Source organism: Ictidomys tridecemlineatus, chromosome 2 (genome assembly GCF_052094955.1).
Source record: "Ictidomys tridecemlineatus isolate mIctTri1 chromosome 2, mIctTri1.hap1, whole genome shotgun sequence".
NCBI lineage: Eukaryota > Metazoa > Chordata > Mammalia > Rodentia > Sciuridae > Ictidomys > Ictidomys tridecemlineatus.
The window spans coordinates 222230977-222248752 of record NC_135478.1 but is presented as its reverse complement, the minus strand read 5'-3'; the positions used below and the strand labels follow the sequence as shown (position 1 = coordinate 222248752).

General features: G+C 34.7%; 1 protein-coding gene across 1 annotated transcript in view; it reads right to left on the bottom strand.

The window, feature by feature from the left end:
• The window catches only part of Cntnap2 (contactin associated protein 2), a 1898037-nt gene extending 1885472 nt beyond the window's left edge, over positions 1-12565 (bottom strand). The window contains exon 1 of the mRNA XM_005326627.5: positions 11786-12565. Within this exon, the coding sequence (XP_005326684.2) occupies positions 11786-11882 (97 nt within the window). The 5' untranslated portion in view covers positions 11883-12565. The remainder of the gene's footprint in view (positions 1-11785) is intronic.
• Between the last annotated feature and the right edge of the window lie 5211 nt (positions 12566-17776).

The window sequence follows — 17776 nt, the reverse complement described above, 5'->3', positions numbered from 1 at the left end:
CTTTTTAAACCTTAGAAGTCCAATTGTTGGCTGGAATTTATAGCGATTTAATTTTTCATCAGCATAAGACAGAACTTGAAAAACATAAGAAGTGTATAAAAATGGAATCGATGAACTTTAACATTTTTGACCAGCTTTATGCTTTGGTTATTCTAGCAGAGAGGTAAGTGACTGAATTTGTATAATGAATTTAATGCCATTAGTACAGAAATGAATTTATTAAAGGTTAGTCCAACCACAACATTGTATCTACTCATATAAGGGTAAAATGGAGGCACTGCCCCTGAAAACTATGAATTTACAGAAAAGAGAGTTAATGTGTTGTTGAGAGTGGTGACTTGGATCATTATTTCTGAATGCCTCCGTGCAGGTGAAGATTGCCCAGTTGCTATGGTGATGCTTGGCCAGAGGAAACTTTGTGCAAAGGCACAGAGTTATATCAGTCTGGACCTTTAGCTCAGGCACCAGCTCCGGCAGATAGAGAATTCTGGGCATAACAAGAAAACCACAATGTCTCACAAATTTAACTGCAACCTTTAAGTCTGTCTGCTTTGCAGAAACTGTCCCACAAATAATCTTTTTATGATAAATCCTATATAATAAATAGTGCTGAGCTAGCCCTGGAACACAGTTCCGCCATCAGAGGACAGTGTCCCACCTGATCCCAGATTTCTTTATGTGTTTGTCTTTTCTCAGTCCCCCTTTCCTGCAGCAGTGCAGGGAGGTTGCAGCAATGTATATTTACAAAATTTGAAACAGGCTTTGCTACAAATGCAGGTTTTGAAAAGATAGTCGAGTACCATGTACAAAATTACAAGTGAAATGCTGAAGAGAATTAGATTAAATATAAATTAATTGAATACAAATGTTATTTTGGTAATTGTCAAATTTTGTTTTCTTACAGTAAAATATATAAATGAAATTTCCTGACATTATATAGTAACTAACAATATCAACTCTTACACTGGAATATTATACCCTAATATATAATGATCAAGTAGCTGAGCAAGTTGCACTAGTATTTACAAGATTTGTTGGTATTTTTAACACTTAACAGTACCTGCTAGGCATCAGTAATAATTATTTGTTGACATCTGTTTTTGTTTTTTGTCTTTTGAAGGGGGGTAATATGATTGAACTCAAGGGCACTCAAACACTGAGCCATATCCCTGGTTCTATTTTGTATTTTATTTAGAGACAAGGTCTCACTGAGTTGCTTAGAACCTCACTTTTACTGAGTCTGGCTTTGAACTTTCGACTCTCATGCCTCAGCCTCCAGAGCTGCTGGAATTTTAGGCATGCACCAAGTTCCCGGCTTGAAACAATGTGTTTTGGAAAGAACAGTCATGCTCATCTTCACTTAGGATTCCAAACCCACAATCTGGACTAAGTGAAGTACTGAAAATTCTTCAAAAGAGAATCATTAAGGAAAAGACTTGGGGAAGTTACAGATCCTTCTCATTATAATGCCATATTTCTCTTGAAATGACAGATTCATATTCAGCTACACACTAAGACAAACAAGTATTTGTGGTTTGTGTTCTAAAACATATATTTGTCTTTCTTCTATTTCTTGTTTGTGGGGCAATTTCTTGCTTTAACAACAGATAACAGGAGGTACCTGCACTGTTTGTCATCACTCTGTTCCTTCTAAGTCCCAACAGCAAAGAAATTGCTTTGTTTCTTAATATTTCACCTGTGATTAGACCAGGCTGCCACAGGGAGGCGACAGTACTGTGATCTGGTTCAAAGTCCTGAGGCTTGTAATGTAAACTTATTTCCCCTGCATTAGCATAAATAAGACAGGAAAAGATCTTTCTGAAGGACATAAGAAGGTGAAGGACCAATGTGATTAGAAAGAGAATGTTGTAAAAAAAAACTGCAAGGACTCCAGTATAATTAGGTATAAATGTGGATTGGGAGAAGGAACAATAAGAAGCTGCGGATGAACAAGAGAAGTAGAGTACTATATCAAATTATATGTTTTTTTAAAAAAAGTATTTTCTTGTACACTGTTGAACTGCTGGGAGGAATGTAAATTGGTAGAGTCATTATGGAAAATGCTATGGAAATTCCTGAAAATTTTTTAAAAATAGAAGTACTGTGTGACCCAGAAATCCCATTGCTGGGTATATATTTAAAGCAAAGGAAAATCAGTATGTTCAGTAGACCTCTGCACCTCCATGATCATTGCAGCACTATTCACAATAGGCAAGAAATGGGAACAACCAGATGAAGAATGAAGAATCAAAGAAAACGTGGTACAATTCTGTTACAAAAAAATAGTTATGTAATTTACAACAACACGGATAGAACTGGAGATCATTATGTTAAGTGAAGTAAACCTGGCAAAGTAGGACAAGTGCCTCATGCAGCATTAAAAAAAAAAAAAAAACAAAAAACCTCATAGAGGTTGAGAGTCCAATGGTAGTTACCACCAACTGAGGAAGAGGAGAGGAGAGAAGGAGAGATGGGGAAGGTTGATCATTGGATACTGAGTCTGAGCAAGGAATTTTGCTATACTATATTGCACATTACAGTGACTACAGATAACAATAAAGTACTGTACATTTCAAAAAATAGAAGAAAGGTTTTGAAAATTTTTGTCATAAAGAAATGATAAATTTTGAAAAGATGGATATTTAACCTACTTAAGCATAACAGAATATGCATGTATCAAAACATCACTCATTACCCTATTAATATATACAATTATGTTTTATGTATCTGTTTAAAATAAACAGATGTAATTAAAATTAGAAAAAAGATATACACTTAAAAACATACTTCTGGAGAAGATATCCATACTAAACTCTAGGACAAAGATTCAAAGCAGAGAGGAGTGCTAAGAGGCTACTGAGTTAATGACTCGAGAGAAATGTTGAAATCTTAACAGTGCACCAATGATAAGAACAGAGAACAGGGAACAGGTACAAGAAATACTTAAGGGTTCAAACAGGCAAACATTTTAAGGACAAATATTTTTCCCAATGCCACTGAAGCAAAAGAAGTTTTCTTTTCAACAAGTGTGCTTCAAAAAAAGAAAAACTTTATGGATTAAATGTTACATGAATACATACACAAAATAATGTTTATAGATTAAATAATTATCATCTTTTGAATTTAGTAAGGGGAATCATGTGTACAGTTTTGCATACAGTCTTTAAAATCATCTCTCAGGAAAGTTTGAGACCTGATATCAAACAGCTTTTATTCAGACTTGACAAATCACTTTAATTAATATTTACATAGCTTTAAATAAATGTATTAGTAATATGTGTTAATAGAACCCAAAAGATAATGTTATGTTGTAATAGTACCATGAACAAGAAAAGCATGATATATTCTATATTATCATTTAAATTTCTCTCCATCAAAAGGTCTATTTTTGTGTTTATGCCAAATATATTTTCCTGCTTGCCAATATAATTTTTAAGTCATCCAAATGTATAGCAATGTGACAAAGTAACAAATAACAAAACATTATGCAGTAGCTTCCACCCATCCCCACCACAATTCTACATAAGAAGTTATTGAATACTTACAAAATTTGCCTAGACACAAGTTAGATCTCAGTATTAGAGAACTTGAACAGTAGTGCTATAGCTAAAAGCACAGGAATTGGGAATAAATTATCTTGGTGGTCTGGACAAATTGCTTGCTTTCTTTGTATGCTCAGTTTTCTTTTCTGAAAATTGGAGCCTTTTTGTAAGAACTAAACTGCCTATGGCATGTAGACCATAGTGCCAACAAGTCAATACTCAACAAATAATGTCTTAGCTCTTCATACAACAAATAATGTCTTAGCAAAAATTTCTAAAGTATGATAGTATCTATTGCTGCCTGGAGTTCTGGAGAGGAAATTCATTGATTGACTCTAAACATGGAAACCACTGTAATCTTGTGGAACTCAATCAGGCCACATTTATTAAAGAAGACACATACATCCTCTTTTTTGAGTTTCCAAGTATTTGGCATCAATTTCACAAACATAAACCCATCAGGACAGTATCTGAATAGGGCTGTTTATTTTTGCATTCTTAATATTAGGAACAATGTAAATATGCAATTCTGACATTTCTGACTTCAACCTAATAGCATCTTAAGTCAACTGACACAATAAAGTGGTTATTCTTTCTTCCACATTATGGACAGCCAGAAAACCACAATGTATGGGGCTAGTATCTGTTGTAGTCATATGATTGTTAAATGCTTATATTAAAGATTTAATGGAAACTATGGCAGTGTATGGGGCATGATGAATTTTTATTCATGGAGATTTCATTGCATCATTATCAACCACCTCTCCTATAAAGTAGGCATCAATGTTAATATCTTTTTCCTATGAGAACATTTAGTATTCATCAGGTTATTTACATGTTGAATATGTTTATCACTAAGAAAAGTTAGCTGAAAATCACGGTTGGTGATAGTAGAAAAATATAGTTTTTTTTTTCATAGACAGAATCTGATGGGATCAGATGTGTCTGGCACATCATGTCAAGAAAAAGGATTCTGTAGCCGTATTCAAATTTGCTGAGAAAAATATCAGAATGCAGTAGCAATGTTTGCCTTGATAACAGATCAAACTTACTGTGCTATGATACACAGAAGGGGAAAAAATAGTATCTGGATTATATCTTCTCTGACCTTAAAAATATTAACCTACTAAATATATTTAATCATCTGAAAAAAAGTATCTTCCAGATCTATTATTTTTTGTGTGAAATAAAAATACATCAAATACACCATGTAAATCTGTTATTTTCAAGTTAAAACGCATTAAAAATTAAAATATAATGCAAAATAGGACATTGGTTCATGTGTGATTAATAAATTTTAAATAACTAATACACTTAAAACATGCTACAATGTTGCCATATGACATTGTTAGGCTGAATTGTTTTTTAAATCTTCTTATTCTCATATTCATGAATTTTGCCCAACATATTTTATATTAGTTCAAAATAACCACCTCAGTCCATATGATCTACAAGTGGCATTGAATTTTAAGAGAACATTCTTAAAAGTAAATTGCATTTTATTATTTAGTAAATCATGGTATCTCATCATTTAATAACTTGCTTTATTAATTCAGTGTGGAAGCATTTACTTTTTCCATATATTCCTTTCAAATGATATCATAATTGAATGACAAAGTTGACATTGTAATAGTTGACACTGTAGTTAGTAGAAAATTATGAGTCAGAGCAAACTTTTCCTTTTTACATATTATTTCAACATGACATCTAATGCAGTAAGGGGAGCAAATCCTTGAATTTAATTAAACTTTATGTAACTTGATTCCAACCTACATGCTCTATGCAGCATAGATTTAGTGAGTCTGCTGGAGTATATGTAGGGCACACTTTTATTGCAGATTGGTTCTTAAGATTCACATGCATAGTCTACCATGCCAGAGACATCTAAAAAGAGGGCAAATGTGTTAGAAAAGGCAGGAAAAAAATACGTAAGTTTGCGGATATGTTTTCCTGGTAAAAAAATATTCCCAGGAATTAATTTCACCTCTTTTTTATAAATATTAATACAGTAGAAAATATATCACTATTCATATTTTGAGACTATTTCAAACAAACTTTAATCAGAAGGAAAATGTAGAATATGGGTCCCAGGCAATCTTCTGTATTTCTTCCACACTTTTATATTATAACAAAAATATGTTATTTTCAGCAAGCAAACTCACAGCCAATGACTACATCTTTATTTCCAGATTTCCTACTATCAGGGGAGGTTTTAAAATCTGGAGTGTTATGAAAAAGTCAGTTACTTCAAGCTATTATTATGAAAAGTCTACTACCGAAATGAACTAAATAAGAGTTTAACTAGATCTTCTTTAAACAAATTTACAGTTAAGGAAAAACTCAACTTATGATTTCAAAGTGAGGATGGTATCTTCCTTTTAGAATAATAGACTTAAAACATTTAATTCTTCATGATTGCACTGGAGGAAGGAGGACTTGAAGTAACAGCTAACAAAAAACGTTGGGACTTACCTGATACATACATGGGTGGAATGGATAAGATGTGGGGGGGCTAATCTGTAAGTAGGATGTACTTTAGGCAGTAATGGTGTTCACCACAGGTAAGAAAATGCATCTCTGAAAGAAATACAACTGAGAGGACCATGCAGAAAACAGACAGCTGACCAAATGAATGGGAGGACTTAGAGGTTACCGTTAAAGAACCCCAATTCTCCTGCTCTAATATTAGAGGAATAAACAACTCATACTCAACAGCATCTTCTAAGACATGTAGAAATTCTCTCAATTCATTACAATAATGAACTACAACAATCTTATTCTAGCAATTTCGATAACTTTGGGGCTTTGGTGGTTACTGTAGGCAGCACTTCTCTAGCCTGAGTTCTAGATTAAAAAGAAACTCACAGATGAGGGGCAAATATCATACTGTGTAAAATAACTGCCAATGCAGTGGAATAGGAGTAAATAGGGAACAACAGGATGCATTAACCTTAATTCTAAAATCAAACGAACCATCTAGTCCTAGAAGATCTGAGCAGCACAAAGTTATTCACACCATCACCCCCATTAGAGAGGCAAAGCCTACTGTCAATCCTAAAGGAGCAACTCTTCCTTCTCCAACATAAGACTGCTATGCCAGTGCACTTTCCTCCAGTGAAAGGAGGCGTTAGGATTAAAAAAAACAAAAAGGAGTAGAGTGCTTGCCTGGCGCCCTGGCATGTGTCAGGCCCTGGGTGACCTCTGACTCAGAGCACCACACACACACACACACACACACACACACACACACACAAGAGGATGGGTAGAAAAAGAGGTAGCATCCCACATCGCAACATCTTTATTTGGTCAAGAATTAAGTCACCCAGGTCGTAGAGATTCCAGAATCTAGTGTATTCACTAATAATTCTGTTAGAAGTAGTCTTAAAATTTTTGTTAAAAAATGTTAAGGGCAATATCAAGATTGTTTCAGTATTAGTTTTACATATTAAAAGACTAATGAAATCATGGCATTTGGCTATACATGAATGGAACTGGAAACTATCAGGCTAAGTGAAATAAGCCAGGTAGTCTTCTTGGAGGGAGAGGCAGGAAAGAGGAAAAGAGAGGGGAGGAGGGGGAGAGGAGAAAAATACATCAAAATAGATGAGAGATCAGGGGAGCAGATAAAGGGGACTGAGGGGGAAGAAAGAGGGGTTAGGATAAGGAAAGAACAATAGAAAGAATCTAACCTGACTTTCCTATGTACATATGTGAATACAACACAATAAACCCACCATCATCATGTGTATGCACAAGACACTTATTTAAAAAAAAAAAAAACTATAAGAAAACAGAAGATCAATAGTGTAGAGGGAAGAGAACAGAGGAAAGGTAAAGGTGATGGGGAAATACTGGGAACTGAATTAGAGCAAATTATATGCTGTGCTTTTATAATCATGTCAAAATGAATCCTAATGTTTTATATAACAAAAAGGAACAAATAGAAAGAAAAAAACTTATCAAGTGTATTCTTTAAATATATATAGTTTATTATATATTAATTGTATCTCAATTAAGCCATTCACAATTTTTTTTTAAAGAGCAAAAGTAGACATACGATTTCTTCCAACATCCAATCCCCAATTTTAAAATATGTATCCCAATCTCCAAAGTCTCCAATCTTAAGATACGTATCCCTCTGGAAACTCTCAAAGCATCCAATTTCAGGTAATAATATAGATATAAATATAGAATTGACTATATTTTCCATAATGCTATAGCTTTGAGTTTTAAAACTGACATATACTGTTGAACTTTGCAAGTAGCAAAAAACGATAGGGTAAAAGCACTTCTCAAATTGAGGCTTGACATGGGAAAATCATGGAAGTATGTGTCTTTTTCCCTCATCATATGGACGTCCTTTACTACACAGGCAACAAGAGCAAGTTGGTCTCTATATGGCTAATATTTTTAAGAAAATTACAAACTGAATTTTAATTAACAATTTTGAACCTCTGCATATTTTTTACAAAAATTTGAGTATCTACTTGAAAAACAGAAAAGCAAGACAAAGCAGGCCTATGACAGTCATTTTATCTTTCAGTCATAGAAAAGATAGATCAAACAAGATTTAGAAATTTGTTAAGTTTTTCTAGTAGAATTTAAAAATCTGTATAAGCAAATTCAAATTTCAGAGAATTTATAGAACTTGAAAGTTTTGCCAGTTGAAAACAATACATTAGAAATGTGAGTTTTAAATTATTATATATATTAAATAACTCTCAACTAAAAATGGTAGGTTTTATACATATTAATGAGCAAAGGTTAATAAAAACCTATATTAAAAGCATGAATTTTTTTTTTACTTAATTTAGTCATACTTTGGTGGTACTGGAGTAAAACTTGAACAAAGATTATTATTTCATGAATATCAGTTCCTATAATAAACCAAGGTCATTTATTATTATTATTATCTCCAGTAAGTTCATCATAATTTTCTTATTTTTTTGCATTAGTTAAAAATTTTATTACAATTTCTCAACCAATGAGCTTTGTTGACTTAAAGCACTTTTTAAATTTAAATTATTTTTTGTTAAGACAAACTCATGACTACATTCAAACTCAATATAAACTTTTTTGCTTTCATATTCATTTACATATTTTATATTTAAAATATGATATTTTGAGGGAAATATATGAATAGAAGAGAGAAAAAATTGACTAACATATTATTGTTTAATACTGTTGCATTAGATACTTGAAAAGACTAATATATAAATTGTAAGCAAGATAAACACCTTGACTGACATGTGGGAAATAAATAAATATATAATATTTTATGCAATAAATATTCAATACATATCCTATACAAAGCAATATACATCTATATATGATAATTTTACTATATATATTTATGTATGCAATATATATAAATATATTGCATACATATATATTTATATATACATATTTGCATACACCTTATGTCTATATAAAAAACATATTTATTACAGATCATTTGAATTGATGGAAAGCACACCTCCTAAATAAGACAGTCAAAGAAATTATAAATTCACTGCTGTACAAAATATAATGTAAATTGGTCTTTTCAAAGAACACTTAAAATTTTAAGTAAAACTTCAGTAATAATTTAGTTATATTTAAGAACTGAATTCATTAAGTGCTAGCTCAAAGCCCTCATCATGTAAAGCTGCACCTGTCAGGGTCTTTCTAATGTGATCAAGTAAGTACAACTCTCTAAGACTAGACCATTTCCTTGAAGCCTCCCCTGTGTGCCTTGGGCACACATTTGCAAGAAAGGAAGTTAACTGATTCCATAGGCTCAGTAACAGATCATTCTCCCCATCACAAAGAAATTAGATTAGATTTTTCTTTAATTCAAGAGGTGAGTTCTCTTGAATTTATTTTAGTGTACTCATACAAAACATAGTATTAACAGTATTTATATACATTTTCAGAACAGAGAAAAAGAAACAAGCCATGAGCAACTATGTATTTGAGATTTATTTGTTATGGAATGAAAAAATATTAATTGTATCTTCAAAAACTGTCCATAATATTAAAAAGTAATTTGGAAATAGGAAGTTTTAGCATAGTCATCATATTTTTAATAAAATAAATAAATAAAAATGTTACTTTTAGCTTTTCAAGCTACTTTTTGTCTTGTGATGACCTCTCCTGGTTGAGTTGTTCATTATCTCAGATTCATGTAGTTACCATTTTTTCCTCCTTTGAGTGTTTTTAGTATTAAAAATATAATTTTCATACTCTCCTTCAGAGCTACATAGAACAAAATTTAATATTTTCATTAATATAGAAATACAATTCAATTTAAAGTATTGAATACATGAAGCTCATTCTAATTGTAAACTCCTATATTATTGATTCATTTCCAGGACATAAGGCAATTTCAAGTTTTGTACACATGTTTTAAATTCAAAAGAAATTAAAATCCAGTTATTATATATTTTTAAACAATGGAGAATAATATTACTAAATTTTAATAATCAAATAACTATTTATCATAGATGTAACGGTCTCTATGTTGTTTCCTTTCATCAAATTCTGATTAGTAAAAACTTAGTATATATTTCTAAAATAACAACTTTCCTATCTTTGAAATATATTAGCCCAATAATGCATTTATGTCACTCTTGATAAATAGTGAGTGGTTCAGATTGAACCCTTGTAGTTAAAGTACATAGAAAGATGAAACCTAGAATCCTGGAAAAATCTTGACAGGACCTTCAATCAGTGAATGTGATAAATTTAATTTATAATGAGTTTATTTCCTGAAAAAGTGGCAGCGAGTTCTGTATAACAAGACTTTGAAATGAAAACTGAAATTTCATCAAAATTGTTTCTGAAGGATCCAGTTATATATTTGCACAAATATCAATATTTAGCAAGATATCTTCACAGTTTCTTTTTAAATCTATAAAGTTGACATAAATATTAACAATATATAACTTTTTGAGGTTGAATTTGTGATCTGAAAAAATCATACAGATTTTTTTCAAGTTCATTAAAACTTGTATTTCCATTTCTACATCTTTAAACTTTGCAAGAAAATTACGTTACTTTTCTTTAATGTAGTAGCATGGAAAATATGTCTAATATTTATAATAATATGGTATTATGTAAAAAAATTCTTAACAACAATTTGTAAAGTCCCTTTTCAATGATATTCTTATTAATATTTACACACTGAATAAAATTATCAATATTAGTAATAGACCAAGTTTCATCACTACATCTTCAAATCTACTTCACATATGGTAAGTTCTGGAAGATACTAAACTTATTGTCCCTAAATGGAATACAGCTCTTCTTAAACTCCAAAGTCTCCATGATGATTCTTTATCAACTTATTTATTCTGAGAAACAAGTATGTGCCTGTGAGTAGTAACCTAAGTCCAGCAATCTTTCTAGCTCTTAACCCTTTCTGAGCCATAGAAGCAATCATGCATTTCCTCTTGACATGCTCACTATGCATTTCTAAAGCAATGCAGAAAATGGGTTGGAATCTTCCATTTCTTCTAAGCCTCATGAAAACATGAATAGTATTAAAGGGGGGGGGCTAGCAAAAATGAAGAGATACACACTTAAGCAGCATAATTTTCCTGAAACTCTTCGTTATTACACTAACGAGGTTTTCCAGTGACTGTCCCAAGTCCTGGACTGCACAGCACTTATCCATTACTTCAAACTACCAAAGAATCAAAGCAATTTCAGTTGATATATAGGATTTACTGTCTTTCATTTTAATAAGCAAGTACTAAACGGGCATTCACATTTTAAGGGGACAGAGGAGGTTAACGGGAACCTATAGGTGTCCAAACTGTTCAAAATATGCGCCTCTTTCATCTCCCAAACCGTGATCATTTAAGTTAAAATCATAAATAAAAACAAAAACTTATTTTTGCATGGTCTTCACTTTTTACTAACTGACTTATCTAAGTAAAATGCAATGAGCTCCATCTGCACAACTCACTCCCTTCCCCTGTACACTGATTGCCTTAACCAAGCAGTTGCCAAGCAATCTCCAAGACCAGGAACAACTTTCCAGAAACATCACCAATGTCCAAACCCTCTCCCCCAAACCAGGAGCGCGCTGGTTTGGAGTTTCTCTGCTGCAATGGCTCAAGTGCGTGACAGCAGGGATACACACAAATCAGGGGGCAAGAACTGCGAAAGCACCTCATAGTTGATACCCTGGTGTTGAACATCAATGCGGCACTGAAACTGCTCCAGTACCCAGCGAGCTGGCGGGGAGGACTACTTACGGGACGTGGAGGGAGCTGTCCAGGCTCTGCAGATGAAGCTGCTGACAATCCACAGAGAAAGCGCTGCTCTGCAGCGGGCTCTGGGAGCCACCACCATCCTTCGCCTTCTGGGCAGCGGTACTCCAAAAGCTTGCTGCGGAGATGCAGTCCGTCTCTCCGCGGGGTTCTCCAAGGGAGATGGGCTGTCCTCAAATGCGAGAGCAAGCCAAGTCCCTCCCGCTGGTCCTTCTTCTCCCCTCACCCCCTCCAGGCTCCAGTTCTTCTAGGTCTGGAACAGCAGGGGAGACTCAGCCTTCCTCTTCCCTCTGAGCGGGTCTAGTCTCCAGCTCCGTGAGCCAGTGAAATGCCGGGGGGAAGAAATTCAAACCAAGAAGGAAAAGGAGGGGGGAGAGAGAGGAGGGGACTGACACCTACCCCGCCCTCTCCTTCTCGGAAAAAAAAAAATCGTCAAAGGACGTGGGGGAAAATCAGAGGAACGGAGGCTGCAGAAGAGAAAAGGAGAGCGACGGGGACGGTGGCGCTGCTGTTGCCACTGCGGGCGAGCGCTCCCTTCGCCACTGGGCAGCGTGACTCCGAGGGGTTTCCAATCGCCAGTCAGCTCACATGGAGAGGTTGTGTATGTGCGGAGCGCGCTGCGCAGCCGGCGGCGCACGCACGGCCTCAGCGCGGCGCGGCGCGGGGAAGCATCTCCTGGCCGCTGGAGCGCGAGCAGCCGCCGCCGCCGCCGGAGAGCTGGAGACGCCGCCACCAGAGCGCCTGCAAACCCCGGCGAGCGGCGCAGGGAAGCCCTCCCTTCCCTTCCCGGCTCGGTCCCCTCCCCGGCTCCTCCTCCCCCCTCCTTCTCCTCCTCCTCCTCCTCCTCCTCCTTCTCCTCCTCCTCCTCCTCCTAGTCTCCTCCTTCTCCTCCTTACCGTACCCCTCTGGCTGTTAGAACCTTTCGGCCCTGCCCTCGCCTCGTTTGGAAGCAAAAGGGAGAAGGAACCCACCGACCCCGGTCCATCAGCTGGGGCGGGGGCCGAGGAAGCTGGCGTGCGCCTCGCCCCAGGCGGGAGGTGGTGCTGTCCGCGGTGCTGAAGTTGGGGATTTGCGGTGTAATCTTAGAACCCTGCTTCAACCCTGGCTGCCCCTCAACCCAGCTGCAGGAAGGAGAAGCCCCTCGCTTGGATTCGTTCTCTTTTCCTCCTCTCCTCCCCTTCAGATAGAGATGGTACAGGCTCCCGGAGCTCCGACCCCCCGGGAACCACAATCAGGCGTCCGACAGGCTGGTCTTCCGAGTGGTCCTAACACCAAGTGATGGAGCTCAACATCCCCACTGACTGGAGCCTCGAGGGAGGACTGCAGACGCCGCCACTGATGCAGATGTTTTAAATGTGTAATTAATTCACATTCATACATATACACACTTATACATATGCACACATACACCAAAGAGCCTGCTGCTCCCAGGAAAACTACATGCAGGCAAACACGCACACAAACATACAATCACAAAACTGAAATAAACAAACAGGCATATGGACAACTACTTCAAGGCATCGGAGGCATTACAAGTACTGAAAATTAAGAAGGTCTAGAGAGACAGAGACTTTCTTTTAGCACTCAGATAATTTCAATGATAAATCTCAAGCTCTTTCCCCTATCTCACATCTCTTCACACTGTACCCTGTGAATTTTCCTACTGTGCAGTGTACATCAAGTGCTTGAATTTTTATCTCTGCAGATCCAATCCTGTCACTGACTTTACTGACACAATTAAGAATTATTGGTCATTTAAATATATAATGATGTTTAGGCAGAGGAGTAACCATGTCTTTCTATGTTATGCAATGAATAAGCATTTGCCTTTCAAGATAAATAAAATTTTTATGGAGACTTGCCTACTTCTGAAATAGATTCTGCACTTTTAATATTATGGTTGCCTTTTAGAAAGGTCTACTGTAAACTGTATTGTGTATTCTCTGCATAATTAGTACTGGTGTTAATGGGCCTGATTCAGCATTCTTTATTTGAGCTTTGTTTCTTATTGATTTAAAAGGATGCATTGTCCTAGTAAGAAGTGCAGATTGGGTAAAATCTGGAAAATGAAGAAACACATGGATGACCAACAGGGGAAAAACTGCATCCTCATGCTATAAACCATTCCTCCCATAAAATAGCACAGCGAAGCCATTCTTATGGATTATAAAATGCCCCTTTTCTATTTGAATTCCCACAGACTGTCAAAAGTCAATGAACACTTGCCAAAACACTCTGGTGCAGAACTACCATCAACCAATTGTAAGAGCTCAAAGAAACCAATCATGGGGGGAAATGTTGTCAGAAAGCACAAGTTTTCAGAACAGTCTATTGTTTAACTAAGTCTCTGTATTTTAACCATTGCATTAAACTCCACAGAAGTGGTATTAAAGTATTTTAATAGAATAAAAAAGAAGCAACAATTGAAAATATTACCATTTCACTACCTCAATGAATGACATTAAGAGGTACACCAAGCATATTTCAAATAATTCTTAGGGTACTAAGAAAAAATGAAATAGACACAACTACTTAATTTTTTAACAAAAGGGGACATATTGGTGATTTATTTTTGTTCTGTGAAAGTCTTTTTGATTAAGTTATAGCATTTATCTTAGTAAGTAAAACCAAACAAAGCACAATGGGATAAAAGTTCCTTTTAATGACAAATGTAACCTCCTTCTATCACTGTGCTGTATACTGAGGGCCTTTTTTCATACCAGTGTGACTCAAGAAAGTACCTTCATCAGTTGTCAATGCAGCTTGATGCTTTGAACATGGGTTTGACAGTTCTGCCACATTATTTGTAAAGCAATGATTTTTGCTTTTAATTTGTATTAGCTACATAGAATAGCTGGGGTTACAATATAATTAAAGATATAGAACTCTAATAATTGTAGACTAGAGATCATCAGAGTCTGATCCTGCATCTTCTTATCTAACTTACCATTTGCATCATTAGAAGTCAAAGTTAAGAAACTTCTCTATTTTTATGTTATAAGTACAACTATTGGTGAAAATTAGTAGGCATGTTTGACCTGATCAAGTTATAAGAGCAAGTAAAACTGAGAAGCCAATCAAAGGACCATTGATGTTCATTAGATAATATGACAAACATGAAATTTCTTATTTCAGAAAATGAATTTATTATCAGTATCTGCATTACATGGCATTTACAAATAATTGAAGATACGTTATGATAATCTAGAAATATTTCTCTTTATTTGTATATAAGGAAAATCAAAACTTAAGAATAGTAAAGCTGAATTGACAAAAGTATAAAAAAAGAGGGGGGAAAAAAGCATGTTGGAAGCTGGAAGTGGTGGCGCACACCTGTAATCCCAGAAACTCAGAAGGCTGAGGCAGGAGGATTGCAAATTTGAGTCTTTCTCAGCAATGAAGTGAGACCTTAAACAACTTAGTGAGAACTTGTTTCAAAATAGAAAAAAATTAAAAGTAAAAAGGGCTGGGGATGAAGTTCAGCAGTAAAGAATTTCTGGGTTCAATACCCAGGATAAGAAACAAACAAACAAATACAAAAACAATGTGATAGGAAAAACAATAATGCAATTTGTGTTAGTTTTTAAAGTAGAACAATGGAAACTGAGGACAGACATTCTATATTTTGCCATTCACATCTTCTTTTATTCTTCAACAGAAATAAAGAGGATCCTTATTTTTTAGGTTAACATAACCTAATAATTTCAAATAAGCGATTGCTTCAGGAGCAATATTTTCACTATTCGTTTATATTCAGGATACTTGTTCAATATCTGGTGTTACTGGGCTTGATATGCTACATACTGAAATTGTGTTTAGGACCCATATAAATATCAATTTTGCCCCAGAGTTATGTCCAGTGATTGGATGAAGAAATCAAAATATACTAGTACCACTTCTATATTAATCTAGTAAATAAAGTGACTAGGTAACTTTTCCATTTTCTTCATACATTACAAAAAATGAATTTTCTCAGAAAATAGAGAAATATTGTTAAAATAATCACCACTATACCAGATATCTGTGAATAATAGTTTATCACACAGCAAATATCTCAAAAGTACTCTAAAAATTGTAAACTAAATAGCAAAAAGAGTCAAAATATTTTGATCATAGTAATACTTTGAAGCAACAAATAGTATTGAAGGAAACATGGGGAAAAATCAGTACTTTTCAATAGGTAGAAAAACACTGGCATATCTCTAAGTGTGGTCCTTGGAGTAGAATTTCCCTTTGGAAGGGAAACATTCCAACAATACCCAGCAATCACTGAATTTACTCAGAAAACTGTGTCCAATTAGAAGAGGAGCATTGGGTAGTCTGATTCTATACTCTCGGAAGACTTAGTTTCTGTTTCTCTGAAGGTATAGAATTGGTCTGAGATACATTATCAAGTGAGAAAGCACAGAATAAGTTCAAGTCCTATGCTAAAACCTCTGCTGCACAGAAAATCCATATGGAATCTGGGCCTTGTCAATGTTTCTTGGCCCTAGGCATAGTGAGATATTCAAATCATAAAATATCAATCATTTGAAAGACTAGTTGAGGGGACGATGCATAAACTTAGATTTTCAAAATCCCACTTTATTTAAAGGTCTCAGAGAAAAGCACAATTTGTAGTGTTATTTGGATTAAATTTCTCAAATATATTTGTTTAAAAACAGTTCTTGTGTATGCTGTTTAATATTAAAGGTAAAGTTATAGTTAGAGAAGATAGTCTTAAGATATGTATAAAATATTTTTGATACTTATAATTAGATTTAGTAATCTGGGAGGGAGATATTTAAACCAATTTACAATATTTAGAATCTAGAAACCAACTTTAATCTTTATGGCCTTCTTCATGTTGCATATAGTCTAAAATGCATTTAGGTGAGTCATATTTTAGAATAATTATTTTCCAAATTGCAATTTGACTTTCTTTTTCTTTGACCTCTTAGACCTCTTTTCCTGTGAATCTGAATTTAAAGATGAGAGATGTCTTATTGTTGTCCTTTAAGTCAGATGAGAATTCTAGCATAGGAAGAAGAGGATCAAGAAAAAGATGAATGAACAAAAGAGAAAGTGGGAAGAAATGATTAAGTACACATCTGTAACTTCCTAGTTGTAAACTGATAAAAATGGCCCACTTGCATAAAAGAAAAATGGCTAAACATAATTATTGAATGGTAAGTGTGCCTTTTAGATTTTTGAAAATTCAAATGACTTTTCCAGCAATTTATGTTTCTAAAATCTTAAATTGATCTTAAGAATAAAATGTTCTATGTATAAGGGCTTAAAACCAGCTGGAAATGCATTGCCAAAAAGAACTCCAGAAATAAAAGTTACTAAAAGTTACACTCAAGGAACAATAAAGTTTTTAATAAAATGACTATTAAGTAGATTGCTTTTGAGTGTTACAATCACATAGAATATAAAAAGAACAAAACTGATTCTGCAGGAAGGAATTCTGAGTGGGCAGGTCTAGGTTCTGGACTTCCTTCCGGCACCACTTCTACGTAATTCTCTGAGTGAACGTACCCACACAAGTGTGCCTTAATTTCCTCAGCATTACAATCAGAGCACTACTTATACCTATGAAGTTAGATTACCATGATCATAAAACATAATTTGTATAACATATCTGGAACATAAAAGTACTCCTTAAAGATTAACTACTATCACTGTTATCAGCCATATAAATGAATACACTGAAATTAAAGTCCTAGAATCCCAAGTTTATCCCTCAATATAGTCACATTAAAAAATCACTAAGAAATTTTAGATAGAAATAAAAGTCTTTTTACTGAAAAGAAATTATTTAAAATAGTCTGAATAGGAGGGACAATTTGTAAATTAATGCTGAAGTAGTGGGAGAGATTAAAATGTACATTGAAATAAAAATTTGGAAATTTGTTTAGTCAAGTGGACTATGAGAAATTGAGGTCTATGGAACCCTGAGGCAAGGTCTGGGGCATGTAAACTAAAGTCCTTATT